Raw genomic sequence first — 13904 nt, forward strand, 5'->3', positions numbered from 1 at the left:
AAAAAAAAAAAAATGCACAGCTGGACTAAGTCCAAATAATGAAAAGCTAATTCATATACCCCTAACAACATTCTCAGACACATATTCTCTGGAAAGAATGACAAAAGGATTAACCTACACCGCTTAAATCAAATCATTGTTTTTTTGTTGTTGCTTTGACAGAATATTGACTTCTCTAAAGAAGACTGATCTACACAATGATTAAACTCCATTGTTTACAGGGAGGAAATGGCAAAAACATTTAAATTAGACACACAACAAAAATTCAGCCGAGCAATTTGGCTCACATATCTGCAACCCTGTGAAGCTACCTGTGAGGCTAAGAGCAGAAGGATCAGGGATCAAGGCCAGCTCAGGAGGAAAACGATCATGACTACTCTTTCTCAATACACAGCTGGGCATAGTGGTACTTGGTTGTCATCAAAAGCTATAAGGAAGGCAACAATGGGAGGGTCACAGTACCAGGCTAGTCCAGGAAGAGATCTCTCAGACTCCATCTCAAAAGAAGGAAGCTGAATACAATGGCCCATGCCTATTAGCAACAGCAGAAAGGTTCAAATAGGCAGACAGTAATAGTTCAGATACACATCCATTAGGAATCAAGACCCTATCCCAAAAGTAACTAGTAAGAAATGGAACTGATGGCATGACTCAGCAATAGAATGACTGCCCAAGCAAGTGTGAGGATCTGAGTTCAAACACCAATACCAGCCAAAAAAAAAAAAAGCATAATCCTAAAGTGTCTATTTCCAGTTCTTAGAATGAGCTCTATCAGTTTCTTTTTTCTTTAACAGGATCATGTTGTTCAAGATTGGACCAAACATCCTATATACAAGTTATCCCAAGTGGTTGGCACCACTGGTACACATCATCCCAGGTGGCATTTGCTCTATTCACTTCTTTGAAGATTTTATTTTGCTAAAAACAAGGATCTAGATAAATTGATACCAAAGGAGGAGGAGGAGGAGGAGGAGGAAGGGGGGGAGGAGGGAGGAAGAGGGAAGAGTCATTAGAATGAGAAGAAAAAAAACCTAATACAATAGGCTAGTATTAAAGTTCAAGTTTTGGTTTCTAGGCTCAAAACAAGAAGCAAAAAAAAAAAAAGAAAAGTAATAAAAAGTAGTGAAAAGCAGGAAAATAGGAGTTTCTAACCTGGGAGTTTTGTTTGGTGGTAGTCGTGGAACTTGAACTCTGGGCCTAGGTGCTGTTCCTCAACTCTTTAGCTCAATGTGAGTGCTCTACCACTTGAGCCACAGTGCCACTTCTGGTTTTCTGGTGGTTTTATTGCAGACTTTCCTGCCGGGCCTAGCTTTGAACCATGATCCTCAGATCTCAACCTCCTGAATAGCTAGGATTACAGGCATGAGCCACTGATGCCTGACTAACATAGGATTTGTGGCAAGGAAACTGAAACTATATAGTGTAACTTAGCTTCCACATGCCCCATATATCTGCATGTATCTATGTGCATGTGGTAATTTATGTAGATAATATATTCATGTGACTGTGAATCTGTACACACATATGCACCATATATATATATATGTATGTATTTTTCATAATAGATAATCCCAACTCATACATAAGGAAAGTAACTATCTTCTGCACATAGTAAGAACTACAATTTGTTAAAGCCCTTACTCTGTGACAGTAACTGTTCTATATATTTTACATGTAGCATTAATCCTGTGCACTGGAATTGAAACCCAAGTACCTAGCTTCTAAGTCCAAACAAACTTTTGCACACTCTCTAGGAAATATAGCTAATCTTTCAATGTGATTACAGATAAGTTCATAAATTAGAAACAACTAAAAAATATAAACAAGACTGGGAATCTTGCATTAGTGGTAGAATGTTTGACTATCATATATATAGCCCTGGGTTTGATTCCGCAGTATATAAACAAAAAAAGCTGGAAGTAGCACTGCGACTCAAGTGGTAAAGTGCTAGCCTTGAGCAAAAAGAAAATCAGGGACAGTGCCCAGGCCCTGAGTTCAAGCACCAGGACTGGCCAAAAATATATATATATATACCTCAATACAAATAATGAATAACTGGTTCTCAAAAATCTAAGTAGCTCTTTACCCACCTACAGGAACGTTGCACATAGTAGACTCTAATATTCACTGTACTAAATACAATAAATATACAGCTGTAAGGCTGCCAACTGCATAAAATACCAATGAATCTTGATGTTGTGGCTTAACTATTTCTTATAAAAAGATGTGTTTGGCTGGGCACTGGTGGCTCATGCCTGTAATCCTAATTACTCAAGTGGCTGAGATCTGAGGATCACAGTTCAAAACCAGCCTGGACAGGAAAATCTATGAAAATTATTTCCAATCAACCACCAGAAAACCGTAAGTGGAGCTGTGGCTCAAAGTCGTAGAGCACTTACTAGCCCTGAGCACAAAAACTAAGGGACAGAACCCAGGCCCTGAGTTCAAGCCCCTCAACCAACAATAAAAAGAAAAGATGGGTTTGGTCGGCATGATGGCACACCTATTATTCTAGTACCTGGGAGGCTAAGGCAGGAAGATCAGGAGTTCCAAAACAACCTGGGTTACACAGCAAATGCTGTCTCAAAACGATGTGTGTTCAAATCCTAACTCCAAGTACCTGTAAATGTGACCTTATTTGAAAATAGAATAAGGGTTCTTTTCAGAAATAACTTAGATTAGGTTGGGTTCTAATCAAATCCTTATAAGAAGGAAACTGGAAGTCTAAGAGTATGGCTCAAGTAAAAGAATGCCTGCCTGGCAAAATCAAGAAAATGAGTTCTAAAACCCTGAAAATGCCCAAAAATAAATAATTGTCACACAGGGCTGGGAAGGTGGCTCAGTGGTAAAGCACTTGCCTTGCATGCCCGAGGCCCTGGGTTCGATTCCTCAGCACCACATAAGCAAAAAAAAAGAAAAAAAAGCCGGAAGTGGCACTGTGGCTCAAGTGGTAGAGCGCTAGCCTTGAGCTGAAGAGCTGAGGGACAGCGCCCAGGCCCAGACTTCAGGCCCCACAACCGGACCCAAAAAAAAATAAAAATAAAAAATAATTGTCACACAGACACACAGACACAGACACACACACACACACAGAAATTTTGACAAGACGACCAAGGAGGCAGAGCCTAGAATGATGGAGCTTTAAAGTCTAGGGATATAGCTCAATAGGAGAACACTTGCCTCAAATAATGGCACTGCAATCCAAGGAGCACCAGAGATCACAGGCAACTATTATAAGCTAGGAGAAGGCTTTGAAAAATTCTCCCTCCAAGCCTCCAGAAGGAAGGAAATTTGCCAACACTTTGATTTTAAATTTATAGCAATTTGTAAGGAGCAAATACCTATTGCTTCAAGCCACTTAGTGTGTATAATTTTTCAAAGAAGCCCTAGAAAAGTAATACAAATTGTAATTCTGACAGAATAATGTAAAAATGTACAAAGGTTCATTGACTCTTACAAAGCCACCCAATGGCTGGGAGCAGTGGCACAGAACTATAATCTCAGTAGTCAAAAGCTATGGCAAGAAAGTTGAGAAGCCAGCATAAAAACTACCTAATGGACATGCAAAATGGTATACCATGCTGGAAAATAGTTTGGTAGTTGTTTATAAACCTAAACAAGTACTTTCTGTATAACCCAGCAATCATGCTTGTGAGAATTTATCCCAAAAGAAGAAATATTATGCTCACATAAAAACCTTTAACTAAGACAGGTAGGTGCATGCCTCTAATCCCAGCATTCAAGAGAACAGAGGCAGAAAAGATCATGAGTTCAAGACTAGTTTGGGCTACACAGCAAAACCCTACCTCAGAAAAGCAAGGACTACAGCAGGGCACAGGTGGCTCATACCAATAATCCTAGCTACTCAGGAGGCTGAGATCTGAGGATCACACTTCAGAGCCAGCCCAGGCAGGAAAATCCATCAGACTTTTATCTCTAATTAACCACCAGAAAACCAGAAGTAGAGTTGTCACTCAAAGTGGTAGAGTGTTAGCCTTGAATGGAAAAAAAACCTCATGAACAGCTTTCACGCCCTGAATGCAAGCCTCACAACTGACTGAAAAAAAGCAAGGCCAGGGTTTTAGCTCAGTGGCAGAACACTTACTTGGCATATATAAGGGTTCAAGTCACAGCCCTATCAAGGAAGTGGGGAGTAGTCTCAAGTGGTAGAACACAAATTACAAGCAAAGTTTTACTTCTTACCTTTAGACTCTTCAGATAGTTTGAGAGCATACTGGGATGGAAGCGATTTTCCTCAGCAACCTGACTATCATATCTTGGTCCCAGCATTGTCTTCAGAGGCAAGAATCTTCCTAAACAAAATTGAGATGAGTAACAATTTTCACTATGTAAAGGAATGGTTTCAGGGCTGGGAATGTAGCTTTGTGGTAGAGTGCTTGCCTAGCATGCATGAAGACCTGGGTTCGATTCCTCAGTACCACATAAACAAAAAAAGCTGGAAGTAGCACTGTGTGACTCAAGTGGTAGACTGCTAGCCTTGAGCAAAAAGAAGCTCAGGGACAGTGCCCAGGCCCTGAGTTCAAGCCCAGGACTGGCAAAAGAGAAAGAAAAAAAAAAAAGAAAAAAATGGTTTCAGGTTAAAATCTTATAGCTATGTCAAAACCAACTTCTGAAAATATCTCAAGGGTAAAACATTCTATGAAAGCACCTGTTCATAAAGTACTCTCCATCTAAACAATTCTTTAAAATATACTCCCTTGAAATTGCTGGTTAACACCCAAGGAAACACAGCTTGCATGGTTTCCCTCATTTGCTGTAATAGAAGAGGATCACAAAGGCTCAATAGCTATGGGCATATGATGATATAAAATGATGTTCATTGAAACAAACTGCGGGAAATGGAAATATATATATATACATATACATACATATATATATATATATATATTCCTTGAAACTTTTAGAAACAAAATAAATTGTAGAAACTGACAATAATAACAGGAAAGAAAACTGCCAGTGAGTGGAACGTCCTTAAATAATATAAACTACAAACCTTTGCATTAAAAGGATCTTGGTTTTACAAATTGCTGATGGCTTGTACCTATAACCCTAGTTTCTTGGGAAACAGAGATCAGGAGCATTGAGGTTTGAGGCCAACATGAGCAAAATGTTCAAGAGACACCCCTCCCCCATCTCAACCAATAGCTGAGTATAGTGATAAATGGCTGTCATCTCAGTTACATGTGAGGCTTGATTGGAAGGCTCATGGTTCTAGGTCAGCCTGGGCAAAAAAAGTTCATGAGACTTTATCTCAACAGAAAAACCTGGGTGTGGTGGCACACAACTGTCATCCCAGCTACAATAGGCAGCATAAATATAAGGATTAAGGTCCAGGCCAGCTTGGGAAAAAAAGACCCTTTCTCAAGTATTACCAGAGCAAAAATCAAATGGAATCATGATCAATACCTAGCAAGTAAATGACCCCAAGTTCAAATCCCAGTACTATAAGAAAAAAGAAAGAAAGAAAGAAGGAAGGAAGGAAGGAAGGAAGAGGGGGAGGCGGGGAGGATTGGGTGGGGGGGCAGGGGGGAGGATGGGAAGGGATGGGATGGGGAAACAAAGGAGGAGGCTACAATGCTTGATAAGAAATGTACTCATTATCTTGCCCATGTAATTGTTAACTCCTCTGTACAGTATTTTCATATTAAAAAAATTAAAAAATGAAAGAAAAAAAAAGAAAGGAAGGGCTGGGAAGGTGGCTCAGTGGTAGAGCGCTTGTGCTTGCCTTGCATGCATGAGGCCCTGGGTTCGATTCCTCAGCACCACATAAGCAGAAAAAAAAGCCAAAGTGGCGCCGTGGCTCAAGTGGTAGAGCGCTAGCCTTGAGCTGAAGAGCTGAGGGACAGCGCCCAGGCCCAGAGTTCAGGCCCCACGACTGGACCAAAAAAAAAAGAAAAAGAAAAAAAGAAAGGAAGGAAGGAAGGAAGGAGAAGGAAGGAAGGAAGGAAGGAAGGAAGGAAGGAAGGAAGGAAGGAAGGAAGGAAGGAAGGAAGGGGGAAGGAAAGAAAGGGGAAGGATGGAAGAGAAAAGAATAATTGTTGAAGTGAATTAAATTCTATTAATATTCCCTACACTCAGAAGGCTGAGAGAAGAGGGCTGGGAAGGTGGCTCAGTGGTAGAGTGCTTGCATTGCATTCATGAGGCCCTGGGTTCAATTCCTCAGCACCACATAAGCAGAAAAAGCCAGAAGTGGTGCTGTGGCTCAAGTGGTAGAGTGCTAGTCTTGAGCTGAAGAGCTGAGGGACACAGCATCCAGGCCTAGAGTTCATGCCCCACGACCAACAAATAAAAAAAAAAAAAAAAAAAGAAGGCTGAGAGAAGATCAGGAGTTTGAGATCAGCTCAGATTACACTGCAAGATTCAGTCTCAAAAAATGAGCAAATGAATAAATGAAAAAATAGTATAAAGCAAAGGGATGTATGAGTCCTTGTCCCACACACCTAGCTATGTTTAATATGTTCAGGCTCTAGTTACCACAATAAATAAGGTGGAACTAAAAAGAAAAAGGTAACAGCAGGGTCTTAAAATGTAGCCAAGGCTGGCCTGAAACGCAGGACCTCTGTCTTCCAAGTGGGGGTTACAAGAGTACAGTACCAAGCCTAGCTTTTAACGTGAAGCTGGAAGTTTCTCCATCTAATGGACCAAATCTCAGGATAAAGTCATGCTAGGCTATTCTACAATATTGATAGGATGCAAACTAAAAGAGCTCTCTAAAAAACTATCAGAGCATATATACTCCCAGTGATTATTTCTGCAAGAAATATTGACTATTTTTTTTTTACCATTTTTTCCTGAATCACAGAACAAGCATAGAGAATAGCACCATATAATCGATTTTTTTAGATACCTATTTGTTATGGTGTGGATCTTAACCCCCTTCCCCACAAAGTAATGTGTTGAAGGCTTAACAGCACAATGAGGCACTGATGTAAACAGGATCCTTTAGAAAGTGTGTAGGGGACTGGGAATGTGGCTTAGTAGTACAGTGCTTGCCTGCCATGCATGAAGTCCTGGGTTCAATTCCTCAACATACATATATAGAAAATGCCACAAGTGGCACTGTGGCTCAAGTAGTAGAGCACTACCCTTGAACATAGAAAGGCTCAGGGACAGAGCCCAGGCCCTGAGTTCAAGCCCCAGGTCTGGAAAAAAAAAAAAAATAGAAGGTATGTGAATTATGAGGACTCTTACCTTGTGAATGAATTAAAACACTCATGTATTCACATCTTAATGGGCTACTGGGAGGCAACAAGCCTTGTTGATGTAGGTGACTAAAGGTATGTTTTGTCCCTGATCTCTTCTGTTTCTCTTGTCCCTAACCACTATGAAGACAGCGATTTTGCTCCACCTTGTGCTCCCTGCCAGGTGTTCTGACACATCACCAACCCAAAGCAATGAGACCAAGCAACTACAGTGGACCAAAAGAAAAAAAAAATCTTCTCCCTTTTTAAACTAATTATCACAGAATGGAAAACACACTATTTAAACCAACTGATGTTTTGATGTTTTCAAACATACTAAAAGCAATGGAATACTGCCTAAAAGAATATCTAAAACATCTATCCAGTCATTAATCTAAATTTCATTAAATGATCTTTGTTTCTATTAACTATTCAAAATCACCAATAACCTCCACATTATTAAATCTAATGGTCAACTCTCAGATCTCTCACTACTCACACTCTCACCAATATATAAAACAATTCATTAAGGCTGGGAATGTGGCCCTCAGAGCTTTGACCTTTTATTAGGGAAAGTTAAACAATAACTGTAATAAGTATATAATATGATGCAAAAGCTGTCATCACATTCAGCCTTCTCTCCAGTCTCCTCATAGATCCAATCTTGTCTACATCAGAACCTCAGACTTCACTTCTTATTCAAGATTAGAGTCCATACCTGATCACTATTATCAAATCCTATGTAAATACCTTAGCCTGCTGATATCCATTAGTCTCATTTGCCTTAATCCAATCACTGAACAAGTTGGTGAAAATTTCAAAGCACCAAAGATGGAGACACCACAAATCACAATTACCAATCCCACGGGCAATCCACCTGTCACCATCTTCCAAGATAAGTATCTGTGTCTCATCATTCCTAAAAACGTATCAGGCTCACATACACACACCACCTTTTTTTGTGCTAGTCGTGGGGCTTGAACAAAGCCTAGACAGTCCCTGAGCTTTTTGTGCTTAAGGCTGGTGCTCTATCACTTGAGTCACAACTCAGTAATAAACTACCTCTTTGGTAGTTTATTAGAGATAAAGAGTCTCATGGGCTTTTCTGCCTAGGCTAGCTTTGAACCTTGATCCTCATAGCTCAACCTCCTAAGGATTACAGGTATGAGCCACCTGCACCCAGATCCTACCCCTTTTCACTTACCACATTACTTCACAAAAAAAAAAAAAAACAACAGAAGCCACAGTTAATAAAACCTAATTTTATGATTACTACTTACAAGGCACTGTTTAAAATATTTCACATAATTCACTTACTCCTAACAAGAAGTACTGATGAGGACTGGAAGCATGGTTCCAAGAGCAGAAAAGGCCAGATTAGAATGCAAAGCTCTGAAGTTCAAGACTCAGTAACAGCATAAAAAATAAATAAATAAAATAGGCTCTATGGGGCCGACTGTGTAGGTTCCCTTTCTCCCTGACTACCTCTAATGCTGGGAATATCAAGCCTAGGGCCGAACACTAGGCAAGCACATTACCACTGAGCTGGATCACCAGTACCAGACTATGTGCTATTTAGCAGTTTCCCTGAATTCAATGATTTAATGATTCAAGCATTTACTAGATATCTTCAAAGACACTATCACAAGGTTGTATCTCATATTTATATCCCACTGTTCCTAATAGTTTCTTTATACATAATAGGTGTGGCAAAAAGATCAAGTATTCCAGATCAGTATGGGTTATGTATCAAGACCCTCTTAAAAAAAAAAAAAAAAAAAAAAAAAGATGGCTGGAAATGTGGTTTGGTAGTAGTGTTTGCCTAGCATGCATGAAACTCTGGGTTCAATTCCTCAGTACCACATAAACAGAAAAAAACCGAAGTAGTGCTGTAGCTCAAACAGTAGACTGCTAGTCCTGAGCAAAAGAAGCTCAGGGACAGTGTCTAGGCCCTGAGTTCAAGTCCTGGGACTGGCAAAAAAAAAAAAAGCAAGTGGCATGGTGGCTCAAAATAGTAGAGCACCAGCTTTGAGCAAAAGAGCTCAGGGACAGAACCCAGGCCCCAAGTCCAAGCCCCACAACCGACCAACCAAAACAAAAATAAAAAAATAAAAAGACCAGATGGAGTGGGTATGGTGGCTCCCACCTATAATCCTAGTTATTTGGGAAGTAAGATCAGGAGGATCATGGTTGGAGGACAGACCAAGCAAAAAGTTCTCAAATTCCCTATCCACCAAAGCTGGACATCGTGGCTTGTACCCATAATCCAGCTACATAGCATAAAATGGATGATATGGAAAATAGCTAAAGCAAAAAAGGGCTAAAGACTCTTTTTTTGGTAGAGGCTCCACCATTCAAGCACAGAGTTCAAGCTGAGTTCAAACTCTAATACCAACAAAAAAAAAGGGGGGGGGGGAATAGCATGTTTTTTCCTTTCCCTCAAAAGTTCACTGATCAGTCATTCAGAGATGAAAAACAAGAATTCTTCAGCAGTAAAGTTTGGCTTTATTGCCCAGAGAGCTCTCTCACTGCAAGTCTAGACCACAGTAACATAATAGGAGACAAATTATAAATAAATAGCACACCTTCTTTCTACTTCAGGTAAATTACTCAGATGTTCCCTAACATTCATAGAAAAGAAAATTTGAGCAACCAATTGAAATATGAAAAATATCCAAAAATTTTAAAATAAGCATGATTACTTTTATAATCAGAAAAAAACAAGCAAAACATGGTACATGAGCATGGTACATGCTCATAATCCCAGATATCTGAAAGCTGAGGCAGAGGATTTTAAGTTTAAGGCCAGCCTGGGCAATATAGCAAATCTGCCTAAATAAGTAAATAAACAAGCAAGAATGTTTATGAAATTCTTCTCATTCAGATAACTATCCAGTCATTTTGACTTTGTTTCCTGCACTTTCTCTAACGGTAATCCTTTTCCCTTATATGACATTTTCTCATGGAACTATGAAGAAACCCTTAACCCTAGATATCTGCCAAGAATATAGCTAGCATATCTTACTGTAAATAAAACACTACTAAATCCCCATCCAAAGTATTCAATGCGGAAAGAGTAGCTCAAGTGGTAGGGCACCAGCCTGGAGCAAAAAAAGCTCAAAGACAGTGTGTAGACCCTGAGTTCAAGCCCCAATACCAGTACAAACAAACAAAATATACAATGTGGTACAAATACCTCCATGACTTAAGACAAACAGACCTTTAGGGGATAGTCACAGAACTTATCAAAAATTGTGTAAGAGCTGAGTGTTGAAGTGCCATGCCTATTAATCCCTGAATCTGCGAAGTTAAACAGGAAGATCCTGAGTTCCAAGGCCAGCCTCATCTATAGAGCAAGACCCTATCTTTAAAAAAAAAAAATTCAATTATATTTAACTTCACCTGCAATAAGCAACACAGGCCAAAGCAGCACTGATTACTAGTAGAAATCCAGGTGGTTGTCAGGAAGCTTGAGGTTCTACAACTGATTACACCTATAAGTTTAGTGATAGGCTGGAGGCATGGCTCCAGCAGTAGAATGTCAAGCAGCTTTGCCTAGCAGTTCCAAGTAGAACTCAAGCCTCAGTACCATTTTTTTTTAAGTTTAGTGACTCCATTAATCACAATAATTTAGAGCACAGTTTCTAAGGTCTCAAATATACCAATACTAATTTTAAAAAATATAATCAAGCCAGATGTCAGTGGCTCACACCTGTAATCCTAGCTACTCAGGAAGCTAAGATCTGAGGATCACAGATCAAAGCCAGCCTAGGCAGGAAGTCCATGAGACTCATATGTCCAATAAACTACTAAAAAAAATTTCTGAAGCAATTTGTGATTCAAGTGGTACAGCATCAGCCTTGATAAAAAAGAAGCTCAGGGCTAGGAATATGGCTTAGTGGTAGAGTGCTTCCCTAGTAGTATGCATGAAGCCCTGGGTTCAATTCCTTAGTACCACATACACAGAAAATGCCATAAGTGGCGCTGTGGCTCAAGTGGTAGAGTGCTAGCCTTGAGCAAAAGAATCTCAAGGACAGTGCCGAGGCCTGAATTCAAGCCCATAGGAAGGAAGGAAGGAAGGGAGGGAGGGAGGGAGGGAAGGGGAGGGGAGGGAAGGGGAGGGAGGGAAGGGAAGGGAAAGGAAGGGAAGGAGGGAGGGAGGGAAGCAGGCAGGCAGGCAGGCAGGGAGGCAGGGAGGCAAGGGAGGCAGGGAGGCAAGGGAGGCAGGGAGGGAAGGGAGAGAAGGAGGCAGGGAGGGAAGGGAGGCAGGGAAGGAAGGGAGAGAAGGGAGAGAAGAGAGGCAGGGAGGGAAGAGGGAAAGGAAGCAGGGAGAGAAGGGAGACAGGGAGGGAAGGGAGGCAGGGAGGGAAGGAGAGAGGAGGGAAGGAGGGAAGGAGGGAAGGAGGGAAGGAGGGAAGGAGGGAAGGAAGGAAGGAAGGAAGGAAGGAAGGAAGGAAGGAAGGAAGGGAGAGAGAGAGGCTTAGGAGCTGGGGCTCATGCCTGTAACCCCAGCTACTCAGCAGGCTGAGATCTGAGGATCCTGGTTCAATGCTAGCCTGGTCAGGAAAGTCTGAGAGACTCATCTCCAATAAACTACTCAAAAAACCAGAAGTGGAGCTACAGCTCAAGTGGTAGAGCTTAAGCAAAAGAAGTTCAGGGACAGTGCCCAAGCTGAGTTCAAGCCCCAGGACTAGCAGCAAATAAATAAATAAATAATTCAGATACTTCACTAAAGAAGATATACAAGCTTCCAATAAGTAAATGAAAAGATACTCAATATTAAGCCACAGGAAGATTATCACTACACATCTATTACAAGTGCTGAAATTAAAATGACTGAGAATATCAAGTTTGGGGGAGGATCTGGAGCAAATGGAACTCTTATACACTGTGTTGGGAAAATAAAATGATTAACTACCATGGTCAAGTATTTGGCAGTTTCTTAAAAAGGTTAAAGAAGTACATATCTACTTCCTAATATAGCCATTTCTCTCCTAGAGATTTATGCAAGATAAATAAAAACATAAATACATATACAGAACTGTACATGAATATTCATACCAAGCTTTGCAATAATCAAAAACTGGAAACAACCCAAATAACTGTCAGCAGACAAATGAAAAAACAGATTGTGGTGTGTTCAAAACAGTGAGAAAACTACTCAGCAATAAAAAGGAATGTACTACTAATACATTCAAAAGTCTGAGTCTCAAAAAGAATAATGCAGAGCAAAGCCAAACTAAAATGAGTGCATGTTTTCATTTATTAGAAAAATTCTAGAAAATGCAAATGATCCATAGTGACAGGAAGGAGATCAATGGTTGTCTTAGGAAATGACTGCCAAAGGACAATAGAAAACTTTGAAGGAAAAAGCTGGGCGCTGGTGGCTCACGCCTGTAATCCTAGCTATTGAGGAGGCTGAGATCTGAGGATCATGGTTCAAAGCCAGCCCGGGCAGGAAAGACCGTGAGAGTCCTATCTCCAATAAACCACCAGAAAACTGGAAGTGGCACTGTAGCTCAAGTGGTAGAGCACTCACCTTGAGCTGAAGAGCTAAGGGACAGTGCCCAACCCCAGAGTTCAAGCCCCATGACCGACCAAAAAAAAAAAAAAAAAAACTTTGAAGGATAGTAAAGAGAAAAATTCTGAGATGTCCTAAATTTAATTAGAAGGACAAGATGGACAAAGAGTCAGAGGAAGTTAACCAATGTAGCCAGAACAACAGAAATTATTCTAACTTTCCAAATGTATGTTGAAATCTTCCTCCATCCTAAATTGTTGGTTGATAAAATAACTTTTTTTTGGCCAGTCCTGGGGCTTGACCTCAGAACTTGCAGACTGTCCCTGAGCTTCTTTTGTTCAAGGCTAGCCCTGTACCACTAAGCCACATTCCCAGCCATAAAATAACTTTTCAGATTAACTTCAACCAATCCAGAAGCAACCAATACTTCCCCTATGTACTGTGTAAAGGACTGACCCCCTCACCCTGTTTTCCCTAACATTGTCCTCCTAACCTAAAATTCTCCCTTCTTTGTATTATCCAATGCTGCTTACTCTGGCCAAAATGAACAACTCATGTATTCCTCTGCAAATTTTATTATTTCCTAAGTCCGGCCCAAATAGTTCCGCCTTGCTTTCTGGCCTTGCTGCCTAGGATCCTACCAGTCGGGAAGCTGAGACAGGAGGTTCCTGAATTACAGACCAGCCTAAGCTACAAAGTTGGATGACAACCAGGGTTATATTGTGAGAGCCTGTCTTAGAATAATAATAATAATACAACTTTTATTTCAGATAACTCTGGAACATTTTGGCTAACAAGAACGATGGTTTCATGAATGTTCCCCAGGATGTCTATGTAGTCAGAAATTCATCAAGCTGTACACTTTAATAAGTTTATTGTATGTTTTAGAAAGAAAATGTGTCAAATCCACACACACAAAAAAAAAATTTTAAAAGGCAAAAACAAAAATCCTCCCAACCCCCTGGGGGGTCAGTGTCGACCCTATTCGCTCCAGGGAACAGCCTCTCTGGTCCCACCTCCATCTCCAGACTCCTTCGGAGGGGAAGGCGGGACCCAGACAGGTTCACAAACTTCAAGGCTTTCAAGCGCGCGCCACGGTGCTCCTGGGGGCGAGGTTCCTGTTTACCCCCCGCTTACCTCCGCATCCTCAACCCTCAGCCCCACCCGACCGAGAGCAGCGG

General features: G+C 40.8%; 1 protein-coding gene across 4 annotated transcripts in view; it reads right to left on the minus strand.

The window, feature by feature from the left end:
* The window catches only part of Rngtt (RNA guanylyltransferase and 5'-phosphatase), a 259489-nt gene that overhangs the window by 243457 nt on the left and 2128 nt on the right, over nucleotides 1–13904 (minus strand). For all 4 annotated transcript variants that reach the window (XM_013032875.1, XM_013032874.1, XM_013032873.1 and 1 more), the window contains exon 2: nucleotides 4204–4313. In XM_013032875.1, coding sequence (XP_012888329.1) covers nucleotides 4204–4313 — 110 coding nt within the window. The remainder of the gene's footprint in view (nucleotides 1–4203; nucleotides 4314–13904) is intronic.

This window comes from Dipodomys ordii, unplaced genomic scaffold (genome assembly GCF_000151885.1).
Source record: "Dipodomys ordii isolate 6190 unplaced genomic scaffold, Dord_2.0 Scaffold158, whole genome shotgun sequence".
NCBI lineage: Eukaryota > Metazoa > Chordata > Mammalia > Rodentia > Heteromyidae > Dipodomys > Dipodomys ordii.